This window comes from Anguilla anguilla, chromosome 18, assembly GCF_013347855.1.
Source record: "Anguilla anguilla isolate fAngAng1 chromosome 18, fAngAng1.pri, whole genome shotgun sequence".
NCBI classification, from domain to species: domain Eukaryota; kingdom Metazoa; phylum Chordata; class Actinopteri; order Anguilliformes; family Anguillidae; genus Anguilla; species Anguilla anguilla.
In genome coordinates, this window is record NC_049218.1 from 8,737,801 (window position 1) to 8,760,715 (window position 22,915).

The 22,915-nt window shown below is 42.5% G+C and overlaps 1 protein-coding gene across 1 annotated transcript; it reads right to left on the bottom strand.

The window, feature by feature from the left end:
- Positions 1-812: 812 nt before the first annotated feature.
- Positions 813-18,561, bottom strand: capn2a (calpain 2, (m/II) large subunit a). Its single transcript, XM_035399813.1, has 21 exons — positions 18,200-18,561; positions 17,567-17,636; positions 13,910-14,028; positions 12,684-12,817; positions 11,112-11,280; positions 10,306-10,389; positions 9,667-9,752; positions 9,137-9,205; positions 8,705-8,865; positions 7,346-7,515; positions 6,966-6,977; positions 5,883-6,094; positions 5,120-5,156; positions 4,743-4,808; positions 3,918-3,975; positions 3,760-3,824; positions 3,186-3,254; positions 2,625-2,703; positions 1,924-2,040; positions 1,225-1,283; positions 813-1,046 (listed from the first exon to the last, which is right to left on the bottom strand). The coding sequence occupies exons 1-21, from the start codon at positions 18,434-18,436 to the stop codon at positions 1,023-1,025; spliced, it is 2,097 nt and encodes a 698-aa protein (XP_035255704.1). The 5' UTR covers positions 18,437-18,561; the 3' UTR covers positions 813-1,022.
- Between the last annotated feature and the right edge of the window lie 4,354 nt (positions 18,562-22,915).

Here is a 22,915-nt window from a genome sequence, read left to right on the forward strand (position 1 = left end):
GATGGAACCAGTTTTCTGACCCCTGGCATTGTTAAATACACTATTAGGCCTTGCAATAAAACACATCTAAAGGGAAAATATACATTTTAAGGCTTTTGCCATGGATTTATAAAATGTTAATTGCAATTTAAACAGCAGGAAGTTCCTTCTGTGGTAGTAGTTTTGAGTGTTAAATTGGTTTTGCCACAGGAAAGGCCACTAAAACAAGAACTTTAATAAAACACAGCCAACAGTGAACAGCCGGCTGCCCATCAAAGGGAAAACATTAATGAGAAGAGCTCCCATGGAACCAATTAAACACAGGAAAGAGTGGCAAACAAATATAACCTAAATACAGCAAAGTCTAGAGAACTCCATCAAAAAATTCTTTGAAAGAGCACTTAAACTTTTTCAAAGAAACATTCACCAATTCACATTCAACATTTCACCAATCAGAACTAAATTATTCTGTCATCTGATTAAAATTTTTGTTAGCAGCACATCTTGTTGAAAGTTCTCAAGGATTTACACCAGGGGTTAACCATTTCAAATGCGTATTCGACCCAAGACAAAGGCTCACAGTAAACCCTTTCTGTAAACATGAAGCATTCAATAACTTTAAGCTGTACTAAAGATCACTGTGGAACAAAACAAAGCAACTCTGTTGGTTATTTCCTTATTTTAAAAATAATACAAGACTTTACAACCAAATACTGCAATTTATCATGTCAAACCTCGAAAAACGCACTGATTTTGACACACTGAGCACAGATAGTCATGTGCATACACAGTGCATTCAAAATGAACACTGACACAAAAAAGCAACAAACACATTTCATAGCATGACTGACAAATTTATTTATGTGGTCATACCTATGCCAAGCCTTATAAAAGATCCACAACAGACATCATTGTGCAGCATTTACAATTAAAAAGTTCTGTATAAAGGCATACAACACAGTGATAAAAACTTTAAAATCTCTATGACAAAACTTAATTAAAATGGTCAGTATAATGGCCTGTAACTTCTGTGCAGAGGTCTTCTAGATCATAGAAAATGTCAGCCACTAGAAGACAGAAAAAATAAACAAAACAATAAATTAGCCTTTGAAATTAGCCTAACCATTGAGATTCTTTGCATCTTAAAGGTAACCCAGGAGAACCAATTAGCATCCTTTATTATGTTCCATATATAACTGATAGGCCTATATTTATACTGTAAAAAAAACTGCAAAAGTTCTTTACCTGAAAGAAGTCCAGCTCTATGAAGCCACTGCTATCAATGTCTAGCTTCTTGAAGACTTCTACAGGGAAGAGAAAAGTTTCACCTCAGCGCTTGTCTGGTAATTATTGCAATTTTTACAGCATACTGAAATTACAGGCTTATTATCCAATTTAGCCTTTAGCCTAATTGGGCCTTGAACCACAAAGTTATGTCATTTTCTGTAGCAGTACAACAAAAAGTATTTATACTTTCTACATACAGTAAATTATCACAATTACAGTTTGTTACAGGAGTCCATTGAGAGACTAAGCAAAACCTTTTTAGCCAGATGCACCCCAAATTGTAGAATAATACATGCATATGAATCCATTCTGAACAAGGCATAACTTAATTATTACATTACAGAACACACTGTTTGGCTGCATATAACATTAAAGGTTCCGTTACATCAAAGGTTCATCTCAATAACCTTAGAAGCGAGTCTTGAAGGGAATCTTGAACTGTCAAGACATATCCTCCCATTGGCTGACAGCACGTGTTCCAATTGGTTTACTGGATTTAACACTCAAATTTTGTCAATATTTTTAGCATCACGCAAGTATAAATCTGTATTCATCTGCTCAGCTGTTTTTTTTTTCTTCTTCACCAAAACAAATTTTCACGTCCTGGTTTATGTTCCCCACCCAGCTTAAGAAGGAAAACCGAACTTCTGAACTTACTGAACATCATCTCAAGACGCATGAGACAGGCCACAAAGTTATCAAAGTCGATGGTCATGTCGGATTCACCATAGCGGGCCACCAGGATCTGATGAATGCTGTCGTTTAGAGTGAAACCTGAAGGGACGAAAATAAATGTGGTCTAGCCGCTGGGACAAAGGCTTGCAGAACCAGGCTAGGAGGAGGAGGAGGAAGAGGAGAAGAAGAAGCAGAAGAAGAAGAAGGAGGAGGAAGAATAACAAGGAGAAGAAGAAGAAGCAAAGGAGGAGAAGAAAAAGAAGAAGAAGGAGGAGGAGGAGGACAAGAAGAAGATGAAGAAGTAGTAGTAGTAGTAGTAGTGGTCTACCAGCATACAGAATTCTGCAGGAGGAATGTAACACTATCATTTCACAATGAATTCTAATAAAATAATGTATAGTTGAATGAAGCAGAAAAGGCTTTTTTCAGGCCTAATTCGGGAATTACAGAGTCTGGACAGTTTCCTGTAAAAAATCAGCTGAAAATTTGAGCCCTCTGGGTCACTAAAGCCCCTTATAGCAGTCACAGCTCTTTCAAACTCACTGTGATCTCCTCCTGTGGCCATGTTAGCCATACTTATAGGCAAACATGACGCCATGCATGCTGGGATATTAGCAGCTTAATTAATGGCCGAGTCACACCTGCGTGCACTACCTGGATGCCCACCTGTTGATCGGACATACCTGCTTCCTTCAGAGCCATCCGCATCTCTGGGGTGCTCATGTTCCCTGATCCGTCCAGGTCGTTCTTCTTGTAGATTGCCTGTAATAATAGAGACAGCATGCAGACGTTGTAGAACCCAGTATTTGTGCTATCACACTTTAACTGTTCTATATTTTTCATCTCTTAAAAGAAATGACCACTACTGCTCTGTAACAGTCTATAACTTAGGTTTGAGAAGTGAAATAGTAGACCAAAATTAAAACCCCAAACAAGATTAATAGATGTAGAGGACTAAGTAGGGAGCCAGCCATTTCCTTTGCCCTTTGAAGGTGTGAGATCACAAATATGTGTTCAGAATTTTCTCAACGGAACATTCTAATGCTGATGTGACAATCACTGCTGGTAACTGGAAGCAGCGGAGTTATACAACTTAGAATTTAGACAAAAATAAAAATCCAAAAAACCTGCTCTTCAAACCTACTCTTCAACCGAATAAACTGGCTACAGTAGCACACAAGTTAGCCCACTACATAGGGAAGCAGTGGACCATGTGACACACAGCCCCCAAGAGTTTCTCTCACCAGGTACTTCTGGACTTTCTTCCACAGGGTGGCAAACTCCCCGATCCCCAGCTTTCCATTACCACTGTCCTGCATCAGGGTCAAGGAGACCTGTGATTCCCAGTAAACCCAATATGCAGTATGGTGGTGTACAATTATTTATTCACATCACTTTCCCTGTTCATAATCCTGGTGTATGATCCCTGGTTATTTGCAAAGGAATGTGAACAAAAGGAATGTGAACATTTACTAGGACTTTATACGCTATAAAGCCTAAATGACATTCCCATATGCATAGCACATGCAATAACCATCAACGACAGTGTAGTATATCTCATGACAAATGTTATTATGACACGATGTTTTAAGCAATTTTCCAAAACATATTTAAAAATAAACGCTCACTGCATACATTATGACAGTGTTATTAAGCCAGTCAGAAGCCGTAATATTCAGTCATGACTTGTTATGACAGGTGTAATGCCATGCTTATGACACAGTAATGTAGGCTTCATGGAGAACAGTTCAAAGTGAAGTGTTATCCGAGAGCAATCACAAACACTGAAAACATTCCAGTCCTGCGCAGGAAGGATACGTCCATGAGATTGACCATGATTCTGCAGGTGTCGAGGCTGAATCCATCCGTCTTTATGTCGGTACCTGCAACACATTTGGCATCTTTACCAATTCTGGCAACTGACATGGTCATGTATTTCTGCTGAGGCGGCACAGGGAGGAAAAAAAAATGCTCACGTCTGGCGACGATTTTATTAAAGATGGTTCTCAGCTCTGTTGCAGATATTTCCATGTCCTGGAAGCATGAAGCACAAAACAGCTCATTAATCATTGCAGGCATTTGGCAGACGCCCTTATCCAGAGCAACATAGACAACTTTAGCATTTTTACATAGCGTCCATTTATACAGCTGGACACACACTGAAGCAGTTCAGATAAAATACCTAGTTCAATGGTACTACCACAGCGTTCTAACTGAGCATCAAACATGCAGTCTTTCGTGGCAAGAGCAGTTCCCTAACCATTATATTACACAGTTACTGAATGACTTTAAATCCTTTATGCCTTCATAGATTAATTTAACAACTGACAGGTCCAGCAGGTTCTGCAAGTCGGCACATTACTATAACAAGTTTAAAGTTTTCTTTTTCTTAAAAATATTCCAGAATATTATATAACATATAGTGCCTACACATATCACCACAGGGGAGACTGCCTTTATTTCACACACATACACAGTGCAGTTTTAAATAGGCTCAGTGGCCAACAATAGAGGATTGTGGTTGTACTGGGCAGCTCCCAGGTGTGACTGTGTATGACTGTGAAGCAGGGCATTCCTGCAAAACAGCATCCATGCTCAGTGAACCTACCCTGGGTAAATAAAGGTTAAATAAGAAATAAAATAAATTTTTTTTAAATAATTTGTTTTAGCTTTTAAAAGTTATGCTTGAACAACAGTTTAAAAGGAACCTTTTTTTCTCTCTCTTGCGGCTAACACATTGCTTCTACTGCTGTCTTCAGTGCCATCTAGACAAAGTTTTCAAAAACCCTTTCAGTACTTACGCTTCCGGCCAGTTTGGTGAAGAGTCCTCTAAAGCTGGCGTCCACTTCATCCTCAGACACAGTCTCCTGATGAAACACACGCATGCACACACAGATACACGCACACACACACACACACACACACCCATACGCACGCGCACACACACATACACACACGCGAACACGCGCACACACACGCATGCACACACATACGCGCACACACACACATACACACGCATGCGCACACGCATACACACACACACATACACAAACACGCGCACATGCACGCACGCACACACATACGCATACACACACACACACACGCACAAGCATGTATTTACACACAGAAATTGCGAAAGCATGACATCATACGAGTATCTGATGTAAACACTACTCACGTCGTCCAGCTCTGCTTCCACAGGGTCGTCACAGGGCCTGAGAGAGAGAGAGCAGGTTTACGCAGGCGTAACTGTGAAATCTGAGGTTTCTCCCTGGTTTTAATTGGCACTGGTATTTTTGTGAAATCATTTCAAGCAAAATGAATCCTCAAGTACTTCTTCAGTAATGGCATACTACTGGAAACCCATGTATTTTTGAAAACAATTTTTTTGTGTTTTTATCTAGCCAGATAGGTACACTGAGCACACATTTCTTATTTGCAGTGGCAACCAGCATGGGGAATTCCAGTAGGCTGAGCATGTAATAGATTGTGTAGCCAATCAGATGTAAGGGATAATTAGAGAGCCAGACACAGAGGGAGTTTTTGGGTGAATTAGACCAGGATAGCAGGGGTTAGCAGGGGCTTTCAAAACAAGTGCCACAAGCAAATTTTTAATGACCATTTCAAAGAGTGCCAGGACCCAAAATGACCTCAACCAAAGGAAGGCACCTTCTATGCCAGGATTTCTATTTGTCTAGAGGAGACAGTGCCCCCTACTGGCTCTCCAGCACATCTACCAGTAGTACGTTTTTTCACAGGTCACCAAAGTATGAACCAAGCTCACAACGGCTTAGTTTTAACAGTTACAGAGAATGGTACAGAGAGGTCAAGCTGCTGAACGTCACTTGCTCAGTCGAATCGTTTAAATTCTTAATTCACAATGATGGCAATACAAATATGCAAATGTATACTGCCATTTCAAGGGCAGCCGGGGTCCTTACTGAGTTTCGCTCTGTTTCTCAGAGAAGACGCGGATGCAGAAGTCCCCGTCCTTGTGGGGTTCGAAGGTGGAGGGGACGATGAGGTACTCCCCAGGGGGCATTTTGAAGCGAGTGCTGACCTCGCGCAGGTTTATGAAGGTCTCGGACCGGGCCTTCTGCCCGTGAGTCAGGAAGTAGTTCTTATCCAGGTGGACCTCCCTCTGCCCGTGAAACTGACGGGAGAGAAAGCCAATCAGGATAAAGAAGCAAGCATGACTGAACAAAACCATTAGCTCGTCCTTCAGAATGAAGGCCTCACTGGCAGAACAAGGTCACAAAACATCCCGGGAACAAACGTGACTGCACGAACTGGTTTTGATTATGTCACCCGGGCAACATGGTCAAAACATAATACTGCTGTTTATTTCCTTCTCTTCAAATAATCACAAGTGTTTCCCTGGACTTGGCATGACCAAAACAGACGTCATACAGTACTATGGACATAAATTCAGAAAACGATTCCAACTAATTTATTTAAGCAGGAAAATATTTTTACATCACAATATGGAGATAATGTTGTTCAAAGCAATCCAGATGTTGGAACTATCAAAGGAAAGTTCATTATTGTCTAAAGAGGTTTAAGGTGTAAGGTGTATTATTATTACTGCCATTCTGTTATTACTGTTATATTAGTTTTTTTTTAGTTATTATTTTTAAATTACTTTTACTCATTTATTGTTGTTTTAATTGTATTTTGTAATATTGGAACCATTGTGAAGCTCATTCAGTGTGTCTTCCAAAAATTAAATAAAGGTTGACAGACTGCAGATCACAAATACATATGTGATTAGAATGTTCTTAACTGAACATTCTAATGCTGATGTAACAATCACTACTGCTAACTGAAAGCAATGGAGTTCTAGAACTCGGACTTAGAATTTTGAAAAAACACTCCAAAAAAACCCTACTCTTCAAAAGGTTAAAAAAGCAAACAGAAAAGCTGCGCCGTTGAACTCTTTTAACTCCGCCCCTTTGACCTCAGATGACTGCACATCCCAGCTTCCTGCCTTGTGAGCTGATCTGTCTCAGCTCTAGAAGTCTCACCTCGGGTGGAACCTGAAACACAGCCAAACAAACCACTATTAACAAACCAATGAAAATAACTGATGAAAGTCGAAAACCTGCAGGTCAATTTCCCTGACGAGTTCACTTTTTAAGGTCAGGCCTGGGTTAAATCCTTCAGATTACTTACAATTTTAAATAAAAATACCTATTTTCAGCAATTTTGAGAGGTAGAAAATTCTTCTTTATCTTATTTTACATTTTGTGTAGTAAGACAGTTTGGTCAAAAAACTCTCAGGGATCTGCAAGAGCATTTTTACATTTTACCGGAATCAAAAGCACTAAAATAGTCCAACTATGTATTTGAACTAAGTGTGGTGCAGGTCTGTGGCACAGGTCAGGGGTGAGGGGTCAGGGGTCACCTCGTAGATGGCGAAGCCGATGGTGTGCATGTCCTCGCCTGACTTCCTCAGGCGGCGCCGGTTCTTCTGGATCAGGCCCACCAGGAAGGTGCAGCCCACCTCGTTATCGTCCGGGTCGTCGTCCTCCTCCGCCAGAGTGATCTTAAACTGGGGGTTCATCCAGAAAGTGTCTGGGGAGGGGGCACAAAGGCACCATGCTTTAATTCCTTATCCCATCCCAGGGTACTGTTCATATGCTGCATTTTATGTATATGTACTCAGCCTTGTCCTAATGAAATCAATTTAAAAAGCAAAGCAAGTCAAGATCCACATATCTCCTCAAAAAATATCCACAAAATAGTAAATAGATAACAAAATTTCTGTTTGCATGTGATGGATGCTATAACACATAATGATGAATAGAATGACACTGGTAGATGAACATAGTGTCTGTACACACAAGCAGCACGAGTAATGCATCTTTTATCAGAACCCAGAGCTCTTTGCTGTGCGATAAATAGTGAGTGGAAATTGCAGTGGGACTTGCTGCTTGCTCAATAGGTGTGAGCTGACACCTGATATTTGAGGAGCTTGTACGTTTGACCCTTTTCAGACCTTTCATACCACTTTGGCAAGCCCCTGCACGTCTGACACACGTCTGCGGAGCCAGATTCACAGAGGTCTTATGTGTTTGCCCGGGGGGCCAGACCATGCCGTTGACATTTTTGGGGGCTGAGCTCTAGTTCGCGGGCTGGGGGGGAGGTGTTCTGAGATCATTGCACACACGCAAGGCCATTCAGTCGATTGCTGGGATCCATTTACAGACGTGTCAAGACACGCACACTGCTCTAAGGCCCAGTTTTTCAGCAGCCACTTCAAACACCATTAACACTGCAGATGAATTCACAGAAATAGTGTTGTATGCGTGTGGTAATGTGGTACTAAATGGCGTAGCACTGGCTGATGTGGTCCTGAGTAATGCAGTACAGAGTGATGTCATAACTAAGTAGCGTGGTGTTAGGTTAATGAACAATGTCACATTTGGGGAGTGCGGTGCTAGATTAGTGAGTGACATCATAACTGGGTTATGTAGATAGGTTAGTGAGTGATGTCATAACTGGGTGGTGTGGTGCCAGGTTAACGAGTGATGTCATACTTGGATGGTGTAGTGATATGTTACTGACTGATGTCATAATTGGGTGGTGCAGTGATAGATTATGGAGTGATGTAATAATTGGGCAGTACAGTATGGTGATAGGTTATCGACTGATGTTATAATTGGGTGGTGTAGTGATAGATTACTGAGTGATGTCATAATCGGGTAGTGTGGTGGTAGGTTAATAAGTGATGTCATAATTGGGTGGTGTGGTTAGTACTCACAGGGGTTGTTCCTGCAGCCCCCCGCGGTGGACCCCTTCCTCCAGCTGCCGTTGTAGTGACACACACTCCAGGGCTTATAGGAGTCACTGGTCAGAGAGTCTGGGGTCAGAGTGCAGATCTCCAGGCGAGAGTAATGCCTCATAAAATCTGTGAATGCCATCCTGAAAAAGACAAAGCATTACTGACAGGTCACTGACAGATTCAAGCACAAAAGAACCATGGACTGAGATTTGTTATGCATCATTATTCACATCAACTAATGAAAAAACTGGTTAAAAAAATACACTACATGGCCAGAAGTATGTGGACACCTGACATCCAACATCTCATGCAAAATTATGGGCATTAATACGGAGTTTGACGATCTTAATACAATTCTGCGCTCTAGAAAGGCAAGGCACAGTACATAGCCATTGGCCTGAAGCATCCTACCAGAACTCGCCATCGTCCTTTTTGAGGTTGTCACGCTGCGACTGATCGACGGAGTTCCACTCAGACGAGCTGGAGGGGGACAGAACCCAGGGCAAAGAAGTCAGCTGAAACAGAGCTTAGCTTTATTCAAACACACCACTGGGACGCGAGTAGAACCAACGAGGGAGGGAACCGCAACAAGACCTGCGTTTCCATGACAGACAGGCATATGCAAATCTATTCTTACTTGGTTCAAGCTAAACCAGGGGTGTCCAATCGTATCCAAAAAAGGGACAGTGTGGGAGCAGTTTTTTTTGTTATAGGCCAGCACTAAGGCACTTGATTCAACTAATTAACTAATCGTGGTCTTCAGTCGAGACCTGTATAAGTAGAATCAGGTGTCTAAGAAATGGGCTGAAACAAAAACCTGCACCCACACCGGCCCCTGTCGGACAACATTGGACACCCCGCAGTTAAACCTTTTAAAGTAGTGTAGGAATTCGGCTATTGGCCGCAAAGCACTCTGGGACGGATCTGTAGATATGACATACCTGTCGCTCCACGCTCCTGTCCACTCCACCTGGCCCCAGGGGTTCCGAACTCTCACCAGTTTCTCCTTGCGCCCCCGGTAGTCCACCTGAGACAGGACGAGGGCGAGGTCATTCACACCGTCCAGAAAACTGTCAACTCACCTACTAAGATCATCTACTTTCATCTACTTTCTAACCAACTTATTCCTGGTCAGGACTGCTGGGAGTGCTGGAGCCTATCATGCTTGACTTATTTTTCCAGAAAAACATGCAGCTTTCAACACGCACCCAAATACCAGGGGTCCATAAGGGTCGCTAACGCAATTGACACCGCTATCCCCGCGGTCTGTATCCCTCCCTGAGCAACACAAAGCCAACCGTGCGCTGCCCCTGTGGGACCGTCGGCCACAGTTGGCCCTGGCTTGGGTTCTGATTCGTTCCGAGTCCGTGGTGCTCACTCATGCACAGCATGCAGCGTTTTTACCGAGTGAGCTGGACATCTTTATCACAGTTAAGGACCTTTTCTCCAGGGCACACCAGCAATGTCCACTATGGCATCGAACCTGCAACCTCTGAGTCAAGAACCAAGTTCTCATGCTACACTGCTGCCCTATAGGTCACCGGATGGCCTTCAATAAGGAAACCAGACTGATGCCCTACCTCCATAGCGCCAGTCAAAGAGTAGGCATGCCCTTTCACCAGCTTCTGATAGGTTACAGCCTCAGAATCTGCAGCACTGGTGATCTGGACAGACAGACAGACAAACAGACAAAAACAGTGATCACAATAAAGCATTCAGAGAAATGAGCCTGGCTTATAATAGCGGTACGCGACCCCGTTCCTGGAGATATACTGTCCGGTAGGTTTTCATTTCAACCCATAATTTGGCACACCTGATAGTACTAATTGGCAGCTCATCAAGACCTCTAGCTGCGGAATGAGGTGAGCTTTGTTAGGGTTGCCATGAAAACATACAGGATAGTAGATTTCCAGGAACAGGGTTGGGTATCACTGGTTTGCATACAATGTTTTGTATAAATATATTGTACATTCATAAAAGTAAGAATACCACACCTGGATGTGTTCCAAAGTTTTAAAAATGAAAACAAATCTTATTGAGACTGATTCTGCCTTAGACTCAAGTGGCAGACGCCAAAAGGCATCTCAGCCTATGGGCATATTTTTACTTAAACACTGGTTATCATGCATAATGCATGCACTTAGCTCATGCAGTTTTGCTTTCAGAATAACACTTCAGCCTAAAGTGAAAGGCAGAGATGAGGGATGGACAGGAACTACAGGTACAGACATCCTGATACCAGCTGTACAGTGATTAGACTCCCAACCCCACCCCCCACCCCGCAACATAAAAATCAGATCAACAGCATTTAAACCGAGGAGAAATGAACGGGTCATAGCGGCACGGTCGACCCGGAAGCGGTTCTGCGGCGACGAGGACGCCGTACATCGATGGAGCAGCCGAGCAGGGCGCCGGCGTCCAGGGCCTTCCGGATGATCTGGAACATGTTGGACGGGGCTTTCCTCAGCTCGTAGTTCTCGGCGATGCCCCCGGTGAAGTCCTCAAACCCCTCGGTGGTGGAGCCCCCGGACAGAGCCTCGTAGCAGCCGTTCACCCTGGAAGAGAAACCCGAAGGCCTCAGACCCGCGCCCGCCGTGCCCCGGTGGAGATCCAGCCAGGGGGGACCCTCATTGGCTCATTACGTTTGAGCTGAATGAACAACGCGTGCGGATTGGCTCATTGCGTTTGAGCTGAATGAACAACGCGTGGGGATTGGCTCGTTGCGTTTGAAGTGGATAAAAAAGTGTGCGGATTGGCTAGTCACGTTTGAGCTGAACGAACAATGCGTGCACATTGGCTCGTTGCGTTGGAGCTGAACAAACAATGCCTGTGGATTGGCTCATTGTGTTTAAGTTGAATGAACAATGCATGTGGCTGAGAAACCCTGTCATGCACCAACGAGCCGATACAGAACAAAGAGCACAATCACAGGTGATGATTAGCAATCACCTACGAGACGCTAAGGTTGGTACACACAACTTTGGAAACTACAAGGATTCAGGTCCAACAGCACACTTACATAGATCAAAGAACTGAAGTTATTTCTAAATGGTCTAATCTTCCTTTTGGTGGGGTCACAATTGTTCAAGCAATTTGGGTAGTGATTGTTATGAACTTAGGTAGTAACTGCTATGGAATTTAGGTAGAAAATATTATGGGATTTGGGCAGCGATTGTTATGGAACTTAGATGGTGACTGCTATGGAATTTAGGCAGAAATTACTATGGAATTTGGGAAGTTATCATTATGGGTTTCCAAGTGAAAATGTTATGGAATTCAGGTAGTAATCATAGGATTTTGGTAGCAATTTTTGATAACGATTATGATGGGATTCAGGTAGCGAGTGTTCTAGGATTTCGATAGTGACCGTAGGGAATGTGAATTCTTCATATATACATATGGAAACTCTTTAGGAAATGCTTTAGGAAACTCTACACCAGTGGTTCCCAGCCCAGTTCCTGGTGATTGAACATTCTATAGGTTTTTATTTCAACCCTGATCTGGCACACCGGACTCTAGTAATTAGCAGTTAACCTCTAGCTGGTGAATGAGGTGCGCTTTGTTTGGGTAACCATGAAAACATACAGGACAGTAGATTTCCAGGAAGAGGGTTGGGTGCCACTGGCTTGCATACTATTATTGGTATAAATATATTGTACATTGATAAGGGCAAGAAAACCACACTTGGATGTGTTTCAAGGTCTTAAAAATGAAAACCAGTCTTACTGGTCCTGATACCACCAAACAAACTTCAGTGGCTGGTGCCACACCATCTCAACCTATGGTGACATTCATTCACTCTTCATCATCCAGCTCAACGAGATCTCTAGCAGTGGAATGAGGCATGTTTTGTCAGAGTTCAAGTGAAAACCTACTGGAAAGTAGATCTCGAGGAACAGGATTGGGAACCTCTGCTCTGCGCATTTCAGTGTCACGACCAGCTGTGCAGCCTACTCACTTGGCGTAGGCCTTCTCCAGCAGGGCGCTCCAGAACTCAGAGCCCTCGGCCGAGTGGACGAACAGCAGCTCCCCGTCTTTGGTGGGCAGCCGGTCGTCGATCACCACGTCCACCCACTCTCCAAACTGCCAGAACTGAACAATTCACAGACATAACGGATTTAAAAAATGGTAAACGTTCCAGCACATCGTCACTATCACTAGCAGTTATGTTCATTGATATATAAATGCATTCCTGCCCTCTGCCGGTACTGCCACAAACAGTTTTTAATGAGAAATTTCCTACTTTTCTAAAGGAAAATTATATTGCAAAACAATGCACTTGTACTAGTATAAGCACTTAATGGATTTAAATGATTTAAATGTTGGAACATTGAAGTAAAGTTATGAAATAACTGAGTCATTCAAGTTATTTACACATTACAATTAAATTAATTAATTAATTAATTAATTAATTAATTAATTAATTAAACTTTCAGTCACGTAATTAGCCAGACACCTCCTTTTATTGCTTTATTGTTAGGAGAGTTCAAAGAGCCATCTTAGGCAAGCCCACAACTGTGGTGTAATCTCATTTCTCATTAGACTGGCTTAAAATAAATCCAGTGGATAAACAAGCACATTAGTGCTGCAAGCTCGATTTCATCAACAGATCCAATCAGCCCCCTTTTGGAATCACTAATTTTCCATCGTTCTGACCACCCCCCACCCCCCACTTCCTAAAACCCAAAATTCCTTTCCTTCCACCCCACCTACAAAGACAATAAGGCATCTTGGGACACAGACCAGTGTTCTTTGAGGGATATGTATTTTTTCTTGAGTATGAGTCATAGTATTTCTGAGTGTCTGGAGCTTCTCTGCCCTTAAACCAGATCTACTTTGCCCAAAATTACACTCACACACTGCCAGCAGGGCTGGGTCTATTTGAGAATATAAGGAAATGAGTTTTAGGAAAATTAAGACACAACCTTCTTCAGTCTTTCTACACACACACACACTGATAAACCCACTGGTGGGTGTTCCCAGGGTTGTGAAATTCTTTCCTTTGATATTTACAATATAATTTATTATGCACTGCACTAGTTACAGTCTCATGCATGTTTAAAAATATTTGAATACCATATTAGTCAGATGAGACCATAAAAAGGGATGAGTCACCTCCGTTTCTTATTCATCATCTTTACTTCCTGTAGAAGCACAACACTGGAACCCTCAGGACAGACTTACCTGGAAGTGAAAGATGCCGGCGTAGTTGTCCCCAAAGTCCTGTCCACTGGGGACAACTCTGGCCAGAACATCTTCATTGAGAGTTAAAGAGGCAATGGCTGCCAGGAGCCAGCAGTCACCTGGGGATCATGGGAAAAAAGACAGAACTCTGTGAGCAATGCGGCTAAGCGTAATCGCTATGGAGACAAAGCAAGGAGAAATAAACAGAAACACGGAAGAACGCTGAATACTTGTGGCAGCAGTGGCATTCAGATAGCTCACAGAAAATGCCATTTCAGACTGTACGTATGAGCTACAGTTTCCCTGACCTGAAATGGTCTGATTCTCATGACAAAGCCTGGAGGCTATCATAACTGACCTTTGCTTTAGTGGAACAGATGCAAAGCCAAGGTCACGCCTCGCTCCTGATCCCAACCCCTCATTACAAAAAACAGTTTCAACTTCTCCCTCAGGCCTTGCTTTAATACAAACTGTGCTTTCATAGCAAAACAACCTCCCTTACAGCCTCTGTGAGATCCAGCTCTGTTCAATCAGTTCTCAAAAATACTCCCATCTTGGCTCCTTGCCAAATCTAAGAAAATCATGTTCACATAACGCCCTGATAGTTTTCAGCCCTTCAGCAAGCTGAATGACACATTTTCAGGAGATTAAAAAAAAATATATATCATAATTTAACATGCATCTCACATAAAGTTGTGCCAAGTGGACATTTCAGAGTATCAGTTAACAGACTGGTGCTGCCAGACTTGTAAAATTTGAAACGGAAACAGAATGCTGAATTGCGCAACATACTTTGATAGAATGACAGGGTAAACCTACGACAGAGCCTTGTAGGCTGGTTTTGATAGTTTCAACAGAGCTCCATAAATAAACACGGCAGACCGCAGCTATGGCACTCCGAGCACTTCAAGTAAAGACAATGGCCAGCACTTCCTCAAAAAGCACATATTTTGCGCATGAGTGTGCCTCTCGTTCGGATCGCATGCCCTCCGTTCCTGCAGCTGGGACTCATTTCACCGTGCCGCGGCTTCGCGCGTATGCCGTAATCAGGACTGCTCTCACAGAGCAGCACAGACCTTTCTACTTCCAGAAGCCTGGGTAACCGGGCCTGTGCACCACCAGCGTACTGCAGGATGCCCGACAGACGCTATAAAAAAAGATGGAGGAGGGCGGAGGTGCCTAACGAGCAACCCTGTGGATAATGTGCACTGAACCATTCTTACCCCTTCAAGGTGTGAGATCACAAATATGTGATTTGAATGTTCTCAACTGAACATTCTAATGCTGATGTAACAATCACTACTGCTGAATTAAAAGCAACAGAGTTCTAGAACACTGGCTTAAAATTTCTTAAAAATCACTACTGCTGAATTAAAAGCAACAGAGTTCTAGAACACTGGCTTAAAATTTCTTTAAAAAAACATTCCAAAACAACACACGACCCTTCCAAGGGTTAACTAAGGATTATTATTATTATCACTCGTTAGTCATAAGGGCATAATAGCAACAGACTCTGTGGAACAGTCTGTGTGGACAATGAATCTCACACCACCCAAACTTCCCCTTTTGCTCTGTCTCTGAATCACACTGACAGGCCTTTCCTCTTCTTCCTGTCAATCTGTGCCCAGTTCTGTGCCCATGATCTACATAGTTACACAGGGCCAGCTGCTACCCACCCCATCTCTGCACAATCAAAGCTATTCTTTTACTGTTGTTTAGACATTAGTGCTACACATCTCATGACCGGCATCCATACAACTTACAGCACATCCTCCTGTAACTCAGGAGCAAAAATGTTTTAGTATATACATTTTTTTTAAACATAAAACCTGTGGCCTTGGATGCCAAAAACATGTCGCAGTGAAAACCTTTTTCAAAAGCAGTCCTTGCAGTGTAAGTTTCAGCATACGCAGTAAAATGTTGGGTGTTAAATCAAGGCTTAGAGAGCACATATGGTCCCTATTGAAATTAAATGTGCTCTGTTAGTCCAGCCGAATTAACATTGGACATTTTACTGTGCAGAAGAATATATGGCTGTTATAGAAAAAGACCAGAGACTCATATCCCCTACAGTGGACAAAAAAACAAACTGTCAAGTCTTACGATGAAATAACGACAGAACTTCAACGCCTGTGTTAGATATGGTGTTGCAGCTAACCAACACTGCTAACAAGATGAAAAGGAAACACTGCGGTTGTGGCTACAGACAAACAAAGCAGGAAACGCCCGAAACACAAAACATTTGGGGGGGAGGGGGGATTCTGAAACATTACAAACAAGGTCAACGATGAAGAGCACAACACCAGAGCACGGGGGCCTGTATCACAAAGCAGGATTACCGAGTTGGCCGGATAACTACTCCTGAGTAAAACCCAGAACCCTCCCGAATCTGGAACATGGACTGAAGTGAAAAGAGCTGTTCCGATTTTTACTTAGTACAGTCATCCGGCTGACTCACTACTCCTGCTCTGCAGTACAGGCCCCACCTGAACCTAGCATAGCTTGTTCAGCGTAGCCTGTCTCTGTCAACCTCCAAGCCTGAAACTGAAAATAAGACAGCCAAACTGATTTAAAATCAGTACTGAGTAGTGGGTACCTTAACTAAGAGCGTATTTGTTATGAAGCGATCCAGCAAATAAAAAGATGTCACTTGTGCAGGTTGTAATAGACTAGAGGTGTCAAAAATTATCCCTGGGCATGCGGGAACATGCAAACACACAGCAAACAGAACAATACTTCTGCAACAAAGTCTCTGATAAGATAAGGGCAGTCCCAAAACATCTCCAGGAGGGCTCTCAACACACACACACACACACACACACACACACACACGCACACACACACACACACAGTGCACGTACCACTAGCTGTACAACAACAAAATGTTCCTTTTAAGAAATCAAATAGGCCACATTTGCAATGCGCTGGCTGGTATGTCCTAAATTTACAGGTAAGCTTTGTTTGTTGTCTCATGTTAAAACACATTCTGCCCTTTGCATATTTTTTCCCCAAAGACTCTGATTAAATCCCCATGTCCATAAACAGTGTTCTCATAGTTTGTGTTAGTTTGTCTCTCTATTTCTCAAAAAAAAGGCTCTGGTTAACCCAAAAAAAAAATCTTAACAAAAGCAATGCACAACCCTACCGAGTTAGGAGCTTAGAGTTTCCGCTTCATATTTTATGTCAGCTAAAAGCCTGACCTTAATAGATGCATAAGCTTCATAAGGAACATACACACGTCCACAGCTTTTGGTGGCTCTCATCCCCTCCACCTCCCCCTTTCCGTTAATGAATTTGCATACTGTTAGGTAGGAGATCGTGATTGTGGACTGGGAGGCCGGCTGGTGTGTCAAACTCTGATCCAGAGCGAATGCGTTTGTTAGGGTTTGCTCCAACAAATTACTCAGGCATAATGAATTTGCCTAGGCAGTTAATCATCCGTTTACATTTTTCCTCTGACACATTTCCCAAAAAACATCCCAAGTAGCTAAACCTTCAGGATAGACCACTATGTGAAAGAAACGAAACCCCAAGGTTGAAGCAAACGCAGCAAAAAAGGCATTTACAGTATTCGCTGAGATTGACACCTCAGCATTAAAATGTGATGTTCCTCCGGTGTACGGTTTCTAAATTAACGATATCAATCCACCAGCTCACCTAGTGCTCCTTGGCAGATATCTGTCCTGGTGGCTCCGCCAACGATGAACATCGGACTTGACACCAGTTCCTTGGTAAAAAAAAGTTGGTCATGGTTAATTGACGCCACATTCTCAAAAACTAACGCGGTGATATCCAACACACTTTTTGCGTCACTACTTTTATGTTACTTTCGACCACCCCCGCCCCGCCCCGCCGTCCCCCGCATCACATATTTGTAGGAAACTGTAAAATCCTGGGAACGTCGGTAGAAGTTGTAGGCATGCGAACAGAGAATGTGAATGGACTGTGATCTTTGACCAGAAAAGAACACTTTTTTAACGACAAACGAAGTCGACGTATGCACAACAGGACAGCAAACGTACATTCGGATTCGAAATAAAATAGCAATCACTTCGGCCACCACGCCCATCTTAATATGATAAGGCACCTACCTTTCTTTCGCAGGCAATTACACATAACATAAACATCAATGTTGCAATTATGCCAAAACGTTTTAGCCTACTGGGAAAAACATTTCCAGAACTTCCTTTTACTTTTGTAGATGGGTCTTACATATAGGCTACACACAAACAGTAAAAAGCCGTCAGAAAACAATATTCAAATCGTTACTAAGTTATAACTGAAACTTACTCCAGGTCTTTTCCATTGAATGCCTCTAGTTTTCGATGAGCCCGGTCCAAGCTCGTTAAAACCCAAAGATTCCGGCGCAGCTGGAAAATTAGGATCCGAAAAAAGAGCCCCTCGGCTGAGGCACTGGCTTCTCAGCGACTCAAAGTCCTGGTTCTGATATCTGACAGCGTTTGCGTTGGTGCCGAAGCCAGCGGCTAGTGCCCGCTTTTTGGCGAGTGTAGATGCGACTCCAGCCATGTCTGTTAGGTCCCCTCTCGCACTCAGTTGCACGAACGGCAAGTTTTTTTTTTCTCGCAAAAGTTACATTCTTCCTCCGCCCATGAAATTTCAGGCGTGGCCTCTCAGCGAGTACGACTGTTTTGAGGACATAAAGGTAGTGGCATGCGATCTAACTATTCGGTTCGTATGTAAATTCACGTTCATAGATTATAAATGATAAAGGAAAAGTGATACAGGAAAATACTTCAAAGGCTTTAAAAATCTTTAAAAATCATCGTGTTGAGTCAATCTTTTTGGTGAAACACAAATCGTCATCGGTACCTGACAACTGCGCGATATGTGTTTCAAAATAAACGCATTTTGAGATTAAAGTTAAACAAAACAAAACAAGATGGGAACAAAATGCGGGAACGTGGAAACGAGGATAAGCGGTTTCACAAATATGGGTACACTGCAGGATCTTATCACACCACATTCTGAATTGATCTGTTCGGATAATGTCGTAAGGAAAGTCTTTCCTGTAGACTGGAATTACTCGCGGATGAACAACGGGTCCAGTCCAGAATGGGGCGCACCCCTGCTTAAAAACAAGGGTTCCGATGGAACTGGTGTCAGCAAGCCAGTAGGGGCCAGGCTTTCCTCTCAGCCAAATACACAGGCAAATCTTCCACGTTAAATCAACTCTGATACGAGTACATTTTACTCAGAGTAAATTTGATCCCATGCGTTTGGACTTTAATAAACACTATTAAATTAAATAAAAGTTGACAATTTTATTGCGAATAAACAAATGTCCGAGTACTTGAACGATACAATGCTCTCATTAACTGTGCTCTTTGAATGTTCATTTGCATTTTTCATCCACGAAATTTGGTTACCCTAGTGCAGTATGATCAGCTAATGGAACAAAATTGTGCCACTCTTCTACAACTGTATGTACACAAGTGTGTTGGATACCTCACTCTCTGCATAGAATGAGCCAGTCCCTCTCTATACAATGCTATTAAAACCATGAATGAAAGGATATATATATATATATATATAAAAGCTCGAGTAAAGTGCTGGCTCACAGAAATGAACAAAGCTATGAAAAGTAATTTACTCTGTGTTACAAATGGTAGCTCTGTCATTAACTTAGACAACATGTAGCCTTATCCTGTGGTCTCTGCCTGGCCTCGACATTCCTACACTCAAGCAGTTTTGGGGCTGTTTGAAAGTCTGGCCACAGTATTTTTGTGTTTTGGTTCCTCAAAATGGAACAATGATCTTGCTTTTCCAGCTGAAGGGATAATATTGAACTACATGTTTGAGAAATGTCTTTTCACAAACTTGCTTGGCAAGTTTCCAGGCAACAGTGCACCCTATGGGCTCGCGACTGCGCCAGAGCTGACTGCAGCACAGCAGCTCTGCAAGACAATGTACTGTGGTGGCACTCGGGAACGGCGGCCATCTTGATGCCAGATAGTGTGCAATACCAGCACCTCTGTGGTATCTGAAATCTGCCTGTATCAGAATCACAAGCCCACGGTTTCTCAATGAGGCTGCAGTAACTGCACAGCTCAGCTTGCAGACCGTAGACTGAGGAGAAGCAGTAAGAGACTGCACTCATTTTGGCAGGCAGCCATGTTGATGGCACAGATTAATGAACAGGAGCATATATGACAATGGTCGTTCTACCAGCAGAGGGAGCTACAAGTGAGCAAACAGCAGAGCCAGAGAATGGAAAAGCCACTTCCTGCTTACAGTTAGGAACTCAAAGGCCTTATTATAATTCCTGCTGCACGTAAATGTGATTCCTGCAGTTCTCACAAATGCTCAGTTGCTTTGGCGGTGATCCAAACCATAATACGATCTCCTCCTCAGAGTGTGGCCACTTTACTTTTTTAATTTAAAAAAGAAAAACATCCATAATTAAACAGGGCCATGAGAATTGTTAACAAAAATAAAAACCCTATTTGCCTTAAGTCTTGAATAACTTTCACTGTTTACCATTATAAGAGTATCTATTTAATTTGTCATGAAAAGTTCAGATAGTGAGGTTCAGGTAGTGAACAATAAATGTAAAGTCACATTATAGCATATTGGGCTACTATATGTACCCAGTACATAGACGGGGTATGCATGGCTTAGAGTCTACCTATATTTCTGCAACAAGTTTTCATTTGGGGGTGGTACAGTGGCACAGTGAATAGCACTGTCACCTCACAGGAAGAAGGTACCAAGTTCAAATCTGGACTAAGGGCATTCCTGTGTGAAGTTTGTGTGTTCTCCCGATGTCTGTGTGGGTCTCCCGCAGGTACTTCTGTTTCCTCCCACAGTCTGAAGACATATAGAGGGCAAATTGTCGGCTCTATGTTGCCTGTATGCATGAATGTGTGAGGGCCTTGTGCAGTGAATAGCAAGCAAGAAGGTACCGAGGTTGAATCCAGACTAAGGGCTTTGCATGTTCTCCATTTGTTCGCATGGGTCCACCGGGTTCTCTCGTTTCCTCCCTCCAACCCACTACAGGCCTTGGATAGGCTCCAGTCCCCTCTGCAACCAGAACAAGCGGTTTAAGAAAATGGATGAATGGATATTCATTTGGGTTCAGGTCCAGTGACTGAGGTCATTCAATATGTCCGTCTTCCGTACCTCAAACCACTGGGTGCCTTTCTCTTTGCCATTTTGCAAGACAGCCCTCTCAGATGAAAAGTGACGATGTGAAAATGATCACTCGGACATTGACCTTGGCTTCTAAGGGCAAGAATGTGCCCAAACCGTGCCAGGAAATTGCATCACACCAACATTACGGGACCACCAGGCCTCTTCATTCTTGGCACGCTGTTGCGTTTCCGTGTTATTGTTCACTGCCTGTACATAACGTGGACTGCGTATATCCAGCAGAACATCCAGTAAGAGGCCTTTTCTCGCCTGCTCTGAAATATCTCTCCGGGAGGGTTGTAGTTCTGAGGTTTCTGTGGTTCAAATGTAAACCAGTCATTGTGAAGACAGTTGCACAAGAGTCTCTGCTTTATCATCATGTTATTTTTATTAAACTTAATTAGGAGGTTATTTGTGTAATTATAGGTGTTCAGGATATCTGTCTGTCAAATAGGCTAGATTGAATTCCTATAATTATTTCTTCTTAAATTGTCTGAAATGATTTCTACCCCGCGGGTGAGCATGTTCTGCCAATATACATTCTTCTCATTATTATGTTGTTACAACACAATGCCCCATGACTATTCTTTTTGACAGTGCGATAATAACGATAACAACATCTACTTGATTGGTTGAATGATTGTTTAATTTTATCAGTGAAAATCAGAGATAAAAAGGGAAAAGAAAAATAAGTTCTAATAAGTTGAGAAAAAAAAAAACAAGTTCAAGACATTAATGCCTACTAAGAACTCGAGAGCACGCCCCCCTTCCTGCTTTCAAAGAATGAGATTTCATTTTACCCAGTTGTAACCAACCCTGTTCCTGGAAATCATCCTGTTGGTTTTCATTCAAACCCTAACAAAGCATGGCTCATTCAATAGCTAGGGATCTTGTTGCACTGCTGAATTGCAGTCAGGTGTGCCGAATTAGGGTTGAAATGAAAACTTACAGGATGGTAGATCTCTGGGAACGGGGTTAGTTACCACTGATTTAGCCCATAATTGGTGGAGCTATGGCAAGCTGTCAACAGTATTCTTGATTTAGCTAATGAACAGGGTATGCTCACCACAGCAAAAAAACAGATTGGTCCAAATCAGTGACTTATTAGCAATACATTCTAGCTCTACCCATGTTTGCTGTCATGATACATCATTCTCCCATCACTATATAAAGCCTTTGTCATTGAGTAAACAGCAAAGTAAAGTAAATACAATTAATATGAACAGTTCTGCAGTTTCCTGTATCCCTTGAACGTTACCTTGAAGGCTCAAGGAACATTGCAGGAACAACCTTGTTTAGTTTTGTTATTATAGTTATGAAAGAAGTTGAATTGTAGATGACCATATATGTCCATTTTGGGTCTGTTAGCTATGCTAAACAAAACTACAATTTCAATACTTAAATTTTGAATGATTTTTACATTTATTTGACATATCTACTCCATACTTTTTCATGAAGAAATGCTAACCATTTGGGAATGTTAGCAGACAATTTGTATGCATCATTTCAGTATTGTTTTGCCTGCACATCATCAATGATACACTACATGGGCGAAAGTATGTGGACAGCCAAACATTACATTCATATGTGCTTGTTGAACATCTCATTTCAAAACCATGGGCATTAATTTGGAGTTGGTCCCAACTTTGCTGCTATAAGTCTTCACTCTTCTGAGAAGGTTTTCCACTAGATTTTGGAACATGGCTGTGAGGATTTGCTTCCATTCAGCCAAAAGAGCATTAGTGAAGTTGGACACTGATGTTGGCTAGTAAGGCCTGGCTCGCATTCCAATTCATCCAAACATGTTTGATGGGGTAGAAGTCAGGGCTCTTTTCAGCTAGTCAAGTTCTTCCACTG

What these genes read in the sequence shown, in the direction of transcription:
- capn2a (XM_035399813.1), bottom strand. Translation starts at nt 18,436, where the DNA reads ATGGCTGGAGTCGCATCTACACTCGCCAAAAAGCGGGCACTAGCCGCT. An exon ending in TTCAATGGAAAAGACCTGGA is followed by an intron (nt 17,637 to 18,199) that starts GTAAGTTTCAGT and finishes TTTTTTACCAAG; the next exon opens with GAACTGGTGTCAAGTCCGAT. An exon ending in TCACCAAACTGGCCGGAAGC is followed by an intron (nt 3,976 to 4,742) that starts GTAAGTACTGAA and finishes TCATGCTTCCAG; the next exon opens with GACATGGAAATATCTGCAAC.